Source organism: Lepidochelys kempii, chromosome 1, assembly GCF_965140265.1.
Source record: "Lepidochelys kempii isolate rLepKem1 chromosome 1, rLepKem1.hap2, whole genome shotgun sequence".
Taxonomy (NCBI): Eukaryota; Metazoa; Chordata; order Testudines; family Cheloniidae; genus Lepidochelys; species Lepidochelys kempii.
The window spans coordinates 173,917,590-173,935,099 of record NC_133256.1 but is presented as its reverse complement, the minus strand read 5'-3'; the positions used below and the strand labels follow the sequence as shown (position 1 = coordinate 173,935,099).

General features: G+C 42.3%; 1 protein-coding gene across 1 annotated transcript in view; it reads left to right on the top strand.

Moving 5' to 3' along the window:
* CXADR (CXADR Ig-like cell adhesion molecule) overlaps positions 1 to 17,510 on the top strand; it is a 105,690-nt gene that overhangs the window by 76,499 nt on the left and 11,681 nt on the right. Inside the window, exon 8 of the mRNA XM_073303486.1 lies at positions 9,674 to 9,769. Coding sequence (XP_073159587.1) covers positions 9,674 to 9,769 — 96 coding nt within the window. The remainder of the gene's footprint in view (positions 1 to 9,673; positions 9,770 to 17,510) is intronic.

The window sequence follows — 17,510 nt, the reverse complement described above, 5'->3', positions numbered from 1 at the left end:
ATAATAAATGGAAATGTTCCGCGAGTTTAGCTCCATCATATAAGTTTAATTTTTCCCCAGAACTACTTATCCGCATAAATATATTCCTGGGAATCTTTATTCAATGGAAACAGTTATTCCGCTGGGATTTCAGCTTTCACCTGAATTGTTTGCAAGCTACACATTCGCAATGTTCTAGTGCATGACTCCCTGAAAATAAAATTTACAAAAATGTCTGTAAGCAAGTAAGAACTGGGGGACCAGACAGCTCAGAGGATTGGTAATTTACTAGTCTTTAGTCCATCAGTTGTCAGTTTGAATTCCGCCCAAATTAATGACGACCATATGTTATTACTGACAGATGGCTGCTTTGGGGCCTATGTGAAATGAGTTGAGTGTTCTCGTTTCATTTCCTAGTGGCCAAGTATCTTTGTCACAAGGATACCACAGTCTCCTAGCACAGCAGATCTTTCAATTTTGTCCTCCCTTTGTAATTATGTCTCCCTGAGAGTCCCAAGCATGGAGAGTGCTGCAGAGTGGGAGGCTGTACAACTTTTGGTCATGGAACATCAAGAGTCAGGGACTGATGGAAGTGGGGAAGGGGAAGGCTTCTAGAGCAGGTCATTTTAGGTGCCGGATAGGCCTATGTGCTTGCTGGGATTTTCACAACGCTTCAAGTTGTGAAAATGTGGTAGTGGAATGCCTTACATTCTTGTGTAATTAACCTTGCCAAAACAAAAGGAGTTTTCCAGCTGAAGAGAGGAACAGTAATGTGGTGGTCAATAAGCATGTAGTAGCTAGGATACCTGCCCATCTCAAAGGTCTGAGATGCCGACCAAGGAATGTGGCTCTGCTCTTGTATAGTTTCACTTTTGAAATGTTGTTGTTTCTGTGAAAGGAGGGTCATATGGCTAATGACTCAGGACTTGTGCAGGGATACCTGATGATTGCCTGGTTAGGAGTGCTCCTTAGCCAATTACATGATGGAATAATGCTACGACTAAGAATATCCAGAAGCCAGTCAAAAAGGAGAATTGGCTCATGCCAATTTGTTATTTTCCTCATTTATTTCCTCGCTATCATAATAAGTATTGGAAACAGAAACCCTTCTTAAATTAGGACAAATACTTACTGCAATAGGAAATCTCATTTAGAATCACAGTTAATTTGTTTTTAATGTCTGCACAGATACAGTTCTTAGGTAAAAATAGATTCTGAATTAAAGGAAGCAAAGACATGAACTCAACACAGTATTGGTTTTGTGGAGGGGTCTCATTTAATCAAGTAGAACTGAACAACAAAGCAATCCAAATCTAAAGAATTCATCTCCGATATCAGGATGTAGTTGAGAATGAAAACTGTTGCTTCATTATGAACGCTGTGAGTGATGAGTGCTGGGGCCCCCTAGGGGGATCAATGTTTTTCAGATTCTGAAGCTGTCCTCAGGAGCAATGTGAAAAATGTCCACTTCTGTAGACTGGGAAATTCATCATGCTCCTGGAGGGTCTCTAGGAGGCTGTTTATGAAAGTCAAGGATTTATAGACGGTGGGAAAGAAAATGTTAATGGACTTCTTAAAAATGCCTATTATTGTTATTTATTATGGCACCACCTAGGCATCCCTGTCATGGATCATCTTCCCGTTGTGCAAAAGTGCTGTACACCCACCCATTCATATTTACCTATCCATGACTTAAAACTTCCTCTGAAACCTGAAAATATTTCTTCCCTCACCATCTTGTCCTCAATTTGTAATTCTGACTCGTATCATTTCTTTAAATGTAAGTGGTATTTGTGATTTGGTTTTATATTAGTTTTGTATGCTTTTTTAAACACATCTGAGGTTTGGAAGTTACTGCATTGAACGGCCATTACAGTTTACATTGTCTTGTATCAGATGGTGTAAAGAAAATCAGAGTCACTCATATGTCTCTGGCCAGTATACAGTTACATTGGAGCTCTCGCTGTGAGTTATTTATGTTTTATCTGTATTTGAAGAGGAGTTTTGTTACCGTAATACTGGCAGTGCAGATTGCTAAATAAATCTTTTTCTTTTGGAAAGCATATGGCAGTGTTAGTGTGGCTGGGGGTTAGAAACACTATATATCCATATATGAAAGGTATGTTAGTTTTACCTGTCTAACACCTTTCATATCATGCCTAGGGCCTTACCAAATTCAGGGTCCATTTTGATCAATTTCACAGCCAGAGGGTTTTTAAATTGGTCAGTTGCACATTTTCAGATGTTTACATCTGAAATTTCATAGTGTTGTAACTGTGGGGTCCCAACCCAAAAGATACCTGGAGGTGAGTCTGATTCCCCACCCCCGGAGCAGCCATGCATGGGAAGGACCAGTCCTGTCCCTCCCCAACCTGGTGGGGACTCACAGCTAGAAGCCCCTGGTTGGGGCTCTCCCAGCAGCAGAGGGAGATTGGACACACCTCCACAAACCTCCTCGGACTGCAGGAATCTCCAAGGTTGCTGTCAGCACTGTAGCTTCCTGCAGCAGAGATAGGCACTCGGAGGTGGGTCTGATGGAAAGAATAGTAAATATGGCAGGTGACCAGATGAAGCCAAAACTCCACACATTTTCCACCTCTTTAGGGAGTGTACAGGTGAGTGCTGGTGCCACTTAGTGCTAAGCACCCAGAGCTAAGGTCCAGGTGGCTTGTGTAACAAGGAATTAAAGATCTCGCTTTCATACTCTACTTTGAAAGTGTGGCAATTTGTGGTCATTGTTGGTACTGGAATCAATTAAAGCTTTGGGGTGGAAGGAAGGCAGGCTCCAGTGGAAGTTTTAACTTTTGCAGCCAGTGGGCTGGAAGCTGAATTTGGGCAGCAATGATGAAACTTGGAGATGGGCAAGAATTAAACCCCTGGAACCAAACATCCTTAAACGTAGTGAAGTCCAGATCTAAACTTCTCTGCTGGCCTCCCTCTAAAATGGGTTGACTCAAAATGTTGGGTACAGGCATCCCCACATTGTTGGCAAGCTTGAATACAGACCTGTTCCTTTTAAAATTAATGATACTTGCCACTGAGTTCAACTGGAACATGAATGAACTTGTTTGAAGCTTAGTCCCAAGTTCAGTTAAAATGCAGTTGATTGTAGATGAAAATAATTATCCTTTGATTCAGTCCCATCCAAAGATTCTATGTTCCATCCAAATCTCTCTTTCTGATATCCCCAGCTAGGACCTATTATTTGGGCTCTGCAGGAGGTTAATATTATATAAGAGGAAGAAAAGTACATAGTCAAGTTTAAGGCTATTATTGAAATAGGCAAAAAAATGTTTCTCTATGTGTGCTGTCCTAGGTGAGACACTCTTTCCAGCAATGAATACGGTAATATGAAAAGTGACAGGGAGATTTAGACCTCCAAATTGCTTAGATGGAATGAGGTCAAGTTTAGCAAAATGCATTAAAATCAGCTAGAGAGGTCATTTAAAAAATAATTGATTATAACGTGCCACATGGTAGGTATTACATCACTCCTTTTTTGCAACCTTTACCAGTGCCCTAACACTAATTTGTGTCTCTGATGCAATGTTGAGATGTGTTTTCACGGTACACGATATAAATATCTATTTTCATTCTCTCTCTATAACATAAATGCTGTGTGGTGTTGATGTCCGCCAGTTTGCTTCTGCGGGGAGGGTTGGGGGAATCGGTAATATATTTGTCAAGAATGTAAAACAGAACCATAATATGAACACCAGATTTTATCTCTTTTGGACACAGAAGGAGCTGTGTCTAAAAGACACAGACACCAGAAAATGTGTTGGCAGGTCCTGATAAAAGGACTATGGGACCTCAAGGCCACAGATATTTAGGGAGCCCTGAAGTCCCAGGACACCATTACTACATATTAAAGGTGAATTCCAGAGCTAGAATAAAAATTGTGTTATTCACAGATTTGGTTTCCAAATGAGCCAGCCAGCCATGCGCTTTGTGTGTACATGACAGGTGGGAAGATATACATACTCACACCTGAACTTTCATAAAACAAATGTTCTTTTCTTGAAATGGTCACAGTATACATAGCATGTCTCCTGAGAGGGGTCAGATGTAATAGTATAGTAGTCAACAAAAATGCATTTATATACACGTGAGGGGACAATATTGATGTTCCATGGCTTGGGTTGTGGGTTAGGGAAAAGGGGCTGATCCACAAAAGGACTTGGGCTGAGTGTTGCAATGCCTAAAGTTTAGGCACCATGCTGCTTAGTGGAATTCACAGCCATGAGATAAGTGTCCAGGTTCCCTATACGATATATGGGGAAAGATAAGTGCCTAAGAAAAGGATCATAGAAGCCTGCATGCTGGGCAGGGAGCTGCCTAAGCTAGCCAACAGGAAATGCTGAGGAGAGAAGTGTGGCTTGGGCCTTGCCCATCTCAGAGAGTTAGGTGCCTATCTTTACTTAGGATTCACAGCCATGAACCCTCTCCTGGAGTTAGGTGTCTAAACCAGGTCAGCCCTTTCTCGTGGAAAAATTGAGGCAGAAGTGGTGATGATGATGTGCCCCCTCACAATCCCCAAGTGGTTAGACTGCTAACCTGGAGTGTGGGAGACCAAGTAAGGTTCAGATCCCCACTCTGCCTGATTTGGAGCAGGGACTGGAACCTGGGTCTCCCAGAGAGTGTGCTAACCACTCGGCTATTGTCATTTTCTCTTTGGACCAATGAGTATTTTATATACAGTGGAACATATTCAACAGGAGAGACCCACCCCAGAATACCCCATAGCCTAGGATGCTCACCTAGGAGATGGGAGCCCTGGGTTCAAATCCTTGTTCCTCTTGGGCAGAATGGGGGTTTGAGCCTGGGTCCCCCGTATCCTGGGTGAGTACTCTAACACTGGATTATTGGGGATAAGGGAACTGCCACCTGCAAGCTAGGCTTGGGAACACCTAGTCTGAAGATTCCACTGAGGCTTAGGCATGAGGTAGGTACCAGGCTGCTCTGTGGCACCAAGACTTAAGTCTCTTTGCACATGGCCACTGGCAGAAACTTAGCTGCTTTCGGGGTTAGACAGCAGCTGAGTAGGAGCTTTGAGGGTCTAAATTTTGGATTTAAGTGCCTAAAGTGGTAAGTAGGCACCTAAACCCCTTTGTGAATCTAGCCCAAGGGGTTTTTTTTTAGCATCATGCATTTGTGACCTTCCCAAACCTTTTCAGGTAGGTAAAGCAGATGGTAAGAAAGTAAATATTTATAATACATGGAAGGAAGGGAAGATATATTTTCTTGCACATGATTACTAACTTTCATGTTACTATTATACACTACCAGGGTAAACTGCCATGGATCCATTGAAATCAATGGAATGATGACAATTTACTCCAGCTGAGGCTCAGCCTCTAGATCTTTACCTGTATTAGCTAGCTATGTGGCTATGGCAACCAGGTCTATGGATGAATTAGCAAACTCAGTTGGAAGGGCCTAATTTGGTAGCTCTCTGAACTCTATATTTTGTGAAGAAAATCCAAGTACTCTTTGGTCTTTAGCACTTTTTTGCTCCAAGCATCATCCCATAGAAGAAAATAGGGAAGAATGATATATTATTGTATTAAGGAACAATGCATGTGGCATTACTGTGGAAATCCTATTTCTTTAAAGGTGTGAGAGAGTTTCTGAAAGCCATGCTCCAACATATTTTAGTGCTTAATATCTGTTATGAACCAGTCAATAATAACTTATGGTGATCTTTTATAAAATATTTTTAGTTGGTTACAGCATGAATTTACAACTCTACTGCTTAAAATCAAAAATCCCATAAAGTAAACTAAAATAAAATAAAATTGTAGTTACTGAAGTCTACCACCAGAGAGGGCTTTTGCTCTATTAAATATTAATGGCTAAATGGCAAATATATCAAAGGGAAACATACAAAGAGCAGTGCTTACCTTCTTCTCGTGTAAATGTCAAATTGGCAGTTTGTGCAGTAGTTATAATTGGATTTGGTCTTTATTATATTTATTCTAATTGTGAGTATTGAATTGTCCTCCTTCAGATACCAAGAGGAAAATAATGTATTGAAACGTCAACCGTTCATAACAGTGGAAAAAATATAAGATTTAATCAAATCCTTTTAATTGTACATAGTGTTGCTTCAAGGATAATTGTCAAGATAGTTTTGAAAATGGGTACAATGGAGATAAATTGGGGATAAACTATTTTACTGGATAAAGAATAAGGAAGCTAATAAGGGCCATATTCTGATACCTTTTCATTGAATAGCACCTGACTTCACAGGTGGTTGGTTCCACAGGAGTCAATAGCTGTACCCTTGGTGTGAGATGCTACCCAGCATTGGCTGGGCGGTCAGAATGTGGTGCTGTGGACCAGTGCACTTCTCACTGATTTTGAGGGTGTATAAAGATCAGGAGTTCTATGGGGATTGCTAAGTCCAACTGATATTTCTTCTACTCTCCACCAAATGGCATGTGGCGCACTAACCAAATGTTGCTTAAATGCACAGAAGTAGCCATCCTTTTTAGACTTCAGATGCTCCATTTAAACATCCAGGTCACTGAAGGGTTGCTTAAACTAGAAGAATTCATGTCCATACCTCAAGGCTTAGTTTTAAATTGACATAATATTTATATTTGCTGAACATGGAAGTATGCAGACTTCTTGTTTTGTTTTTCTTTGCCTAAAAAGAGCTTGGGGAGAGTCTGTGAATGTGATATTTTTATATTTGATGGCTTATGTCCTTTAAGCCATGTATTGGCTCTGCAGGTTTCCAGTAGATGGGGAGGCCTGGTACAGCAAATGCACAGGAGTGTAACTTTATTCATTTCTGCAGTCCCTTTGACTTCAGCGAAGAATTCTCAGTGCAGGCCCTCGCCCTACCCCCACTCTTTCTTCTCAGAGGAATGTTTGGAAATGTGAAATCAAATTGTATGCTAGATCTCTTCTAATAAAAATATAGGGATGAGTAGAAGAAGCGAGTCTGGGCAGTTATTATTTTAACCTATTTACTATGGCATAAATACATAATGTTGTACAAACTGCAAGCTTTCCAGTCCTCTAGAACCATTGGTCCTCATCCTGCATTCCTTGCACAGTCAAAACTTCTGTGACTTCAGCAGAGTTTTGAACACACAAGAAATATAGATTCAGATCCGTAATGAAATCCTGCTCTAAATGTGGAGGTGCACTAGTTAAACCCACTCTCTAAATCATCTGTCCTCTCGTCTAGATTTCCCAGTGTGTCCTGTCCTGTTTGTCTGTCCTTTAGATTGTTCCCAGGGCACAGACTGTCTTTAATATTGTGTATTGCACACTCCACAGCACATCGATGGCACTAAACAAATCATTAACAGAATAACCACCCAGAGGGTAATGTTTATTCTTGAAAATTAAGGCTTTGATCTTGTCTTGGGAGCCACACACATCAGACTTGTGCCTTCAGCAGAATTTTGCATGAGTGCAGGTAACTATGCAAGAGGCTCCCAGTGCATGATCAGGCCATAAATGTTTGTTACTGAAAACTGCAATCTTGGAAACATATCCCTTCAAATGTGTTTTAACAAAACCTAAATTTGGGACCTAAGTTGACTTGAGTGTGATCCCTTCCTCTGTTGGCATTCAGGAGCATTAAATTAGTTGTTGGGAGAGGGATTATCAGGTCCTGTTATGACAGAAAGTAGGGACCGACTTATTCACAATTGTGTGTGATCAGATATATATTTGGTGCTGAGCACCCACAACTCCCATTGACTTCACTGGAGGTTGTAGATGCTTTGTGTATCTCAAGATTGTGCCTCTAGAGAGGTCCCAGAGAGGAGTAAAAGTGCTGTGTGAAATAAAACTAGGCCCAACTCTGTGAGAAGCTAAACACCTCTGGCAAGGGGCTGAGGGTTCCTGTCTCTCATTCACTTCACACAGGATCAAGTGCTTTATTCTTAAAGAACATTAAATAAGTCTTCCCCCTCTCTACGATATTCACAGCCAGCGCTTTATACTTTCCATGGTCTTTCCTCACCATTCTGATAATTGCAGGAATGTGTCAGATGGATGGTGCAGAAGGCGTTCTTTGCTTCTGTCATGCACAGCTCCGGAGTCATTAAGGCTCCAGGTCAAGAAAGCACATAAACATGTGCATCAGTTCATCCTTAAGCAGGAAAGCACATCAGGATGTACTTATAATTTTAAGCATACGCTTAAGCTCTACTGACTTCAATGGGACTTGAGCACACACTTAAAATTACACGTGCTTACGTGCCTGAGGGCTGAGTTACTGCAGGTTCTGTTTAGAGCAGCGGTTCCCAGACTTGTTCTGCCGCTTGTGCAGGGAAAGCCCCTGGCGGGCTGGGCCGGTTTGTTTACCTGCCGCATCCACAGGTTGGGCTGATCGTGGCTTCCAGTGGCTGCAGTTCGCTGCTCCAGGCCAATGGGGGCTGAGGGAAGTTGTGGCCGGTATGTCCCTCGGCCCGCGCCGCTTCCAGCAACTCCCATTGGGCTGGAGCAGCGAACCATGGCCACTGGGAGCTGTGATCGGCCAAACCTGCGGGCACGGCAGGTAAACAAACTGGCCCGGCCCGACAGGGGCTTTCGGCAGAACAAGTTTGGGAACCACTGGTTTACAGGATGAGTCAGTGCAGTTGTGAGCAGCCCTGGTCTGGCTGCTGGTTTGCTCACAGTAGGCAGGCTTTCCTGAAGCCTAAATGAATAAAGTAACACATTTAAAAGGTTCAGAAGCATAGTTATCCACCTGCTTATACTGTGAATATCAGGAGTTTCTTCACTTTTGTAAAACTCAGGTAAACCAGAGGAGAATCAGGTCCCAAATGCACATGAAGACTCCAAATCTAAGGATGTCTTTTCAATTACACTTTCATTTCCTGACACTTGAGATCTGCCTTCATGTCTCTCCCTGGCACAGCACTAAGCCATTGTTTCACTATGATGTCAGCAAGGGACAGGGAATAAAATGATGCAATAAAGCAGCTATGCGGCCCTCCTCCTGCACACCCCAATGACAGCTTTGGGGGATTAAACTGGAAATTGAAGGTTTACAGTAATTGCCTTGAAAATGTTGGTTTTATTTGTCTTTTACTAACATTTTAAGACAGTGTTGTTAGTCCCCAGTCTCCCATAGGATAAAAAGGGAGTTTGGATTCAAAGAAAGGCAGCTCAGGATAGGAGTGATATGAAGTTTGTTGTTTGCAAAATGTTTAGTTGGAGTCTAATTCTGGGGGAAAGATGTGTCTGAGTTAAGTCTTTACAGCGTCTGGAGCTTGAGAAAAGGGGAAAGGGACTTCAAACCACAGATCAGCAGAAGTGGACGTGTCTTTTCTTAAAGCTGTGAACATTCATCCTGTTATGTGTGACCTGGCACAGAACTTGCTCTCCATTGTAGACTAAAGAGATTTTGAACTGTGGACGCTGGACAAGATTGCCATTGGATTCCAGCTATTTCAGAATGTAGGGGGGTAAACTGCAGGGAGCTGCTTATGTTCAAGTACCTATCCCTATACTCCAATGTTTCTCATTTCATAATCAGGAAACGAGAAAATTCATGCTGAAGGCCTTTGCAGTGACCACATTTTTGGGTTAATCCTCTTTAGGAATAAAAGATGATGATACTATTTTATACTTCCATAGCACCCACCCTTGGAGGATCTCAAAGCACTTCAAAAACGTTAATGGATTAAGCGTGACAATAAAACTCATTATTTCTAATTTTCAGATGAGGAAACAAGCACAGAGAGGGCACTGGGAAGTGACTTGCACGAGGTCATGCTGGAAATCAGTAACAGATCTGGGAACAGAACCCAAACATCAGGTCAGGTTCTCAGCCCTATTCTGACCACTTTATTGCTAAAGCCAGTGAAACCAATCAGCTGTGGATATGGTACAAAAGGAGCAGGAATCTCCCACATGATCCCATCTGGGGCTTCCCATAGTGGGAGGGTGTCCCAGGGAGTGTATAGTCACTGCCATCTCTGCCCCTGCTGCCTTCTGCTTAGAGGTATTGTTGGGTAGGGAGAGGTGCATTGGGGTCATAGCCTGAGCTCAGTGCATTACAGAAATGACCAGGTTGTTGTGTGGTCCCATGGTCTAGGTAAGAGCGGCCCCTAGGCTGTTGCAGGTTGGCCCAGAGAATCAGGGAGCCATGACAACTCCACGATGCCCCCCACCATTGTACCCACAGCTTAGGCAGAGATGCCAGAGTGGGAGCATCAGGTAATGGAGGCAGATGATGAATCTGGCCAGTTCTATCAGCATTCCCTTAGCAGAGATAAGAGTAGGATGAATTAGGAGAAATATGTTCTTTTTTTCTGTTTAAGTGCAAAATGTTAAAGATGCCCTGTCTATGAGACATAATAATGTACTGCACACAAAAAAGCTATATTAAGGTTGTAAAGTCAAGTCCTTAAAAGTTAGGAAATGCCTGAATTAAGGTTGCCTTCACCAAAATTCAGCTCCCTTGTGCGTATGCTTTAAGACACAGTCTGTAATAACATGATCACCTGTTTTTTCCATAGGATCCCTGCTTCATGAAGAGCACAGGAATAAAGGGGGCTTGCATAATGAGTAGCTATTCAGTATTTCTCTCTTCATTGTTCAATGTGCACCCCTAGAACTTATTTACTGCACTTTATTCAAACCCTTCTCTGAAGACAGAATTATTAATTTCTTCATGGGCTCCTCCACTTTAGTAGCTGAGTGTTGCACAAATATTCATAGGTTTCAGAGGGGGTAGCGGTGTTAGTCTGTATCAGCAAAAACAACCAGGATTCCTTGTGGCACCTTAGAGTCTAACAAATTTATTTGGGCCTAAGCTTTTGTGGCCACACCCCACTTTATCAGATGCATGGAGTGAAAATACAGGAGCAGGTATAAATACATGAAAGGATGGAAGTGGGAGGTCAGTCTAACGAGACAAATCAATTAACAGCAGGATACCAAGGGAGGAAAAATCACTTTTGAAATGGTAATGAGAGTGGCCCATTTCAGACAGTTGACAAGAAGGTGTGAGTAACAGTAGGGAGAAATTAATATTGGGGAAATTAGGTTTAGGTTTTGTAATGACCCAACCACTCCCAGTCTCTATTCAGGCCTAATCTTATGGTGTCCAGTTTGAAAATTCCAGTTATGCAGTTTCACGTTGGAGTCTGTTTTTGAAGTTTTTTGGTTGAAGAATTGCCACTTTTAGGTCTGTTATTGAGTGACCAGAGAGATGGAAGTGTTCTCCTACTGGTTTTTGAATGTTGTGATTCCTGATGTCAGATTTGTGTCCATTTATTCTTTTGCATAGAGAATGTCTGGTTTGGCCAATGTACATGGCAGAGTGGCATTACCAATGTAATATATGCCAGCAATGCCCCTCTGCCATGTGTGTGTGTGTGTGTAATTTAGTTGGTTTTAAAAAAAAGCCTAGGAATTCCATCATGTGGCATCATATTTGTTATGTTCATGACATACATAAAAAGAAGTTAGATTAAAAACATGAGTATTCTTGCTGGAAGGTCGCAGCATACTCTACTTTATTTCTTGGAATTCAGATCAATAATACCCAAGGACTCCAAAACAAAAAGAGACAAAGCAGGTTGCTCCCTAAAACAGCAGCACAACTCATCCCACCTGATTGTTAATCCCAGGTGCTTCACTACAGAGCCACCTACCTTGCAAGCAGGACTAGGAACAACACTGATCCCCCCTCTCCCTTAAAGTGATAGCTTGCAATTCCAACACAGTCCTCAGTACACCAAAATACTGATACCCACGTGGGTCATCAGCAGGGCTTGAACCATAAGCCCACAGACTTCTTCCACTTGAGCTAACAGAGTAACTGATAGCAGTAGTAGATTGTCATTCTCTATGTGGACCAACACTCAAAGGGGATTGGACACTGGCCAGAGGGTTTCACAGATATATGCTGACAGCGGAGGAATGGTGAGACTCTGGTTCCATTCTGTAGGGGTGTATGCTCTAGTTGGCACAGAATTTTCTTTATTCACCTCAAGCTTGATGCCTTTATTCCCATCCCCTCAAACCTGTCTTTGTCCCAGTTGTGTGTCTTCTCCACTCCACTTCCTCATCCCAGTCCCATTCTCCTCACCTAGCCAGTCCTAGTCTGCACTCCTCAGGCTTCTCATTCCAGTTCCAGTCTCCTTGCCTAGCCAGTCTCAGTTTCCCCTTCTGGCTTCTCTTCTGATTTGTCTCTTTCTACCCCATCCAGGCCTCCAGTTCCCACCTGTTCACTCCCATTTTTATACACATTACTTCCTAGCCTCCATATCCCTCCCTGAACTTCTCATCCAATCTGTGTCCCCAACCCTCATGGCCTCTTGTTTCAGTCTCTTTGCCCAGCCATTCCTAGTTCTCCCACTTGCACACCTGCTCCACATTATATCAGTCACCCCTCACCTCTTTCTCCCACCCTGTTGGTTCTTAGTCCCAGTCTCCTTACCCAGTCAGTCCCAATCTCTATCTCTAGTTCCTTATCCAGTCTCAGTCTCTACTGTTTCCCTTCCCAGCTCCCAGTCACTTTGCCCAGCCAGTCCCAGTTTTCCTTCCCCATCCCCCCGACCCTCAGGATCCAGTCCCAATTTTCTCCCCATTTGGCTTCTTTGGGCTAGATCCACAAATGGATTTAGGTGCCTATGTCCAAGATGAAGGTGTTTTGAATACCTCAAAGCCCCTGCTCATCTCCCACCTAACCCTGGAGGTGCCTCAGATTCCAATGGTAAAGTCCCAAAGGTCAGTGCTTATCTTGTAATGAAAGAGGTGCTGAGGCTCAAGCAATCTTCTTTACATTGATAACTGATGCAGCAAAACCAGAGGTGCTGGGGCTATGAACTACCAAGCCTAGAAGTGCTGGGGCTCAGCCCTGGCACAAATTAAGTGCTGCCAAAGGTACCTAAATTTCTCTTGGTGGGCACGCACACAGTGACTGCAGTCCTGATGCTGCCACTGCTTGGTACCTAGTTCAGGCCTAAGTACTGGCAAAATGTTCAAACTAGGTATTTCTCCATTCTTTGGTACCTAGCTCTCCCCATGCATTGTACAGGGGGCCTGGGCACCTAACTCAGCATTCCATAAAGTCGCAATGTGCTTAAGCCCCCTTGTGGATCTAGCCTAGTGCGTTCTCAACCTATTTAGTGTTGTTGGCCACATATGCAGCTCTTAATGTATATACTATTTGTATGGCCCTGAGGATGTCACATGGGCCACAGCTGTGTGCTGATTGGGCCATGACTGAGAACCACTGCTCTATTATAATACCCTGTTTTCAGTTGCTTGTAATTTTGCCATCTTTAACCATTTGGGCTGAAAATGTCGAGTGTCTGCTTTAGGCTGATCATTTATTTATTATTGGAAAATTTCAGCCAAAGCAGTTCAGCTGTTTCCAAGAACAAAATTCATTGTTTTGCCCATGTTAAAAAATTCAAGTGAAGAAATCTAGCTGAAGATCTGGCCTGCACTGAGCATATTCCAGCCCAGGACTGACCAGGACTTTACCTATAATTCCAGCTCTGGGCTGCTGCAGGCTGTCTCACTTGTGCTCTCAGTGACCCCCTTGCTGGGCCCAGGTAGCATGGAGGAGGAAACTGTCCCCTCTGTTTTCAAATCAGACAAGGGCTGGACTTTCACATAAAACAGGACTACCATCTCTGTTTTACAATTTAACTGTGGAGTCAATAGGATTTGCCTCCATAATAACAATTAAAAGAATATTAAATTTGAGCAGATAAAAACAAGAACTGACCTTCAGTATGAAGGCACAATGAAACACTCCCACATTCCTTAACAGGGCCTGATAATGTCTTGTTAAAGATGAGCATGTACTGTGAATTCCTCGTTGTTACCAGCCCATGCCATGACTGAAACATTTTTGAAAAGTAACTTTGTCTAGTGAATACAATTAATGTATGGTTGATGTCCATACACAGAAAACTTTATTCTATTTGCATCCAAATATTAACTATTAGTGAGTTTAAAATATTTTTTCCTTAATGAGATAAGCAGAAGTTTTATATCTCCTGTGTCTTACGTATGTTATGGCAGCAAGAGAAAAATGATATAATATAAAGCATGAAGAGTTGTGAGTTCTGTTTTGGAGAGAATTATTGTATAGATAAGAACAAAGGAAACAGGAATTAGGTTAGAATATGATGTACCAGTAGGCATGCATTGTTTTATACCAAGAAGCACAAATTGTAGGTAAAATTTTGAAACCTGAGTAACTAAAGTTAGGCAGCTAAATATTATATATGTATTTTACAAAGGCACAACCGATTTTAGGGTAGAACCAGAATCCAAGATTTCTGGTTACCACTCTTATGGTGCAGCTGTTAAAACACATACTATCACAGTACTGGTACTGATGATGGATGGTATTTTCACAAGCATCTAAGTAACTAACATGCATGTGACTTTCATAGAATATCAGGTTTGGAAGGGACCTCAGGAGGTCATCTAGTCCAACCCCTGCTCAAAGCAGGACCAATCCCCAACTAAATCATCCCAGCCAGGGCTTTGTCAAGCCTGACTTTAAAAACCTCAAAGGAAGGAGATTCCATCACCTTCCTAGGTAACCCATCCCTGTGCTTCAGCACCCTCCTAGTGAAAAAGTTTTTCCTAATATCCAACCTAAACCTCCCCCACTGCAACTTGAGACCATTACTCCTTGTTCTGTCATCTGCTACCACTGAGAACAGTCTAAATCCATCCTCTTTGGAACCCCCTTTCAGGTAGTTGAAAGCAGCTATCAAATCCCCCCTCATTCTTCTTGTCTGCAGACTAAACAATCCCAGTTCCCTCAGCCTCTCCTCATAAGTCATGTGTTCCAGTCCCCTAATAATTTTTGTTGCCCTCCGCTGGACACATCCACATCCTTCTTGTAGTGTGGGGCCCAAAACTGGACACAGTACTCCAGATGAGGCCGCACCAATATCGAATAGAGGGGAACGATCATGTCCCTCGATCTGCTGATATGCCCAGCCCAAAATGCCATTAGCCTTCTTGGCAGCAAGGGCACACTGTTGACTCATATCCAGCTTCTCGTCCACTGTAACCCCCAGGTCCTTTTCTGCAGAACTGCTGCCTAGCCATTCGGTCCTTAGTCTGTAGCAATGCATGGGACTCTGCACTTGTCCTTGTTGAACCTCATCAGATTTCTTTTGGCCCAATCCTCTAATTTGTCTAGGTCCCTCTATATCCTATCCCTACCTTCCAGCATATCTACCACTCCTCCCAGTTTACTGTCACCTGCAAACTTGCTGAGGGTGCAATCCATGCCATCCTCCAGATCACTAATGAAGATATTGAACAAAACCGGCCCCAGGACAGACCCTTGGGGCACTCTGCTTGATACTGGCTGCCAACTAGACATGGAGCCATTGATCACTACCCTTTCAGTGGGAGCTGTGAGCCTAAGTTACTTTGGCATTTTTGAAAATCCCACCCACTGTTTTGATCTAACACAATTCCAGTTACCTACATTGATGTAGCTGAATGTCCTTCTATTCAACAAGAAAGTAGAAATTCTGCTACAAGATTCTTTTCTTGATGGCAATTTACCAGTGATCTGAATTTGATATTCTTTTCCTTTTGAGTGAGTTCCTTTGCTTAAACCGTAGTCCAAAACTCAACATCTTTTTAACTTTGATTTGTTCATTATTTTTAAAAGTGCAAAAATATATTCCCGGATCTCACACAAAAGCCAAATTGCTTTGAGTATTTGTCATAATGAAGGCAAAAAGAGAATTGGCCATGAACAACAGGGACAATAGTACAGATTTGTGCAGAGTCTCCATGGAAAATCTGAAGCGATTCAGCTGTTTCTTTTGAACTGCTCAATTGTTGCATATTTGAGAGCTCAAATTCTGAGAGTTATTGTGTGACTCTCATTTCACAGAAAAACACATCCTTGTACATTGTGATCCATGTCTCCAGCCTTCCCCATGAGTAAATCCTTCAAAATACAGCTAATGTTATTAGAGACGATACTTAAAGGTGATGAAATTCTCTGTGTACATGGCTGTCACCTGGAAGGAAATGTATGTCTTTGTGTTTAATTTTGAAACAGTTGTTGTCTGGTATTGAGCAAGTTCTCTTTTTGTGCCGAGTTATTTCAACTTAAGGCTATGTCTTCACTGCACAGCTGAATCAATGTAAAAACACAACTTGTTATCTCTATTTAAAATCCTAGTGGAGACAAGGGACAGTAATTCTTTCCTCGATGTGTAGCTAGGAGAGGTCAGCCCTAATCTCCTCACTTTAGGTTGACTGTGACAAGCTACCTCAAGTTAAAACCTCTAAAGTGCCTTGTCTCCATTATCATTTCACATCAAAATAGCTATCTTGGGGTAAAAACACACTGCTTTTTCATTGAAGACAAAGCCTAACGGTTAAAAGCAGAGAGAGCTCTACTGGACTGTAGCTAAAGCTTTTCTTTCTTTTCTTTCCTTCCAGCTGTTACTACGGCATGTGGCAGCTCAGTGCCTGCAGAATTGTAGTTGCCCTTTCTCTCTGGTTTTGGTTACGCAATGGGAATCAGGATTATGCACTGGGAGACAGGATTTCTCATGATCCTGCACTGGTGGTCAAAAAAACAGGAACATTTTACACAAAAAAATTCACACACACCTTTTTAAATTTTTTTAATTTCTTGATCAGCTCCACTCTGACTCCCCAGTAATACAGGCGCAATAGAAATGTAAAAGCATCTTTTGGTGTCGTTTATAAAAATAAGTGGCCCCCGTATCATTTGGGCTGAGCTTGAAGTGCTGGTTGATCACATGTTGTTGTCACATGCTCTTATGCAGCTTTGATTCTATAGTATGACTGCTCAGCTATTTTAAAGCCTTTGCTTTTCAAATAGCTACGGGCATGTGACTTTCAAAGAGCTTGTCCATTACTCTTAGGGCTGACATTGTCAGCAGCCTAGAACAGTGGAAACTGACAAGCCAGGAATATTCTTGGCTGTTGGGAATCAGGATAGAATCTCTGCTCCAGCAGGCCAAACTATAGGGAATGTTGTTGATGGCTGCAGCAGCTACTGAGAAGGCTCAGCGACATCCATCTCTTGTTAGATGATGTGGTTATCATTAAACAGATTAAATGTTCAGTCACTGCTTATATTAGGGAATTTCCCAGATGCCATTGTGTGGATTCTGACCTGCAGATCCAACAACATTGGTAAGGCTATTGTTCTTTACCAAAGTCCTCTAACCCTGGGGATTTTGCATGTTCCAAGATTAAGTACTAATTCAAACAATTACACTGCTTTCCCCCATTGAAAAAGACTTGGAAATTACCACCATCATTCGTAAGGCCCAGCAGTAAAGCACTTAACCACATGCAGAACTTTACGCAATGGGACTGCTCATGTGCTTAAAGTTACACACAGGCTTGACTGTTTTGCCAGATTGAAGCCTAAGGAAAGATGTGTTCAGTATTAGTCTCTGAAACCATCCTGGCTAGGAAGCTTTGTGTTTTTTATTGCAGAGTCACTGCACAGCTATAAACACAGTAAATTGCACTCCATGCTATTTTCATTTCAAAGTGTGAGCACT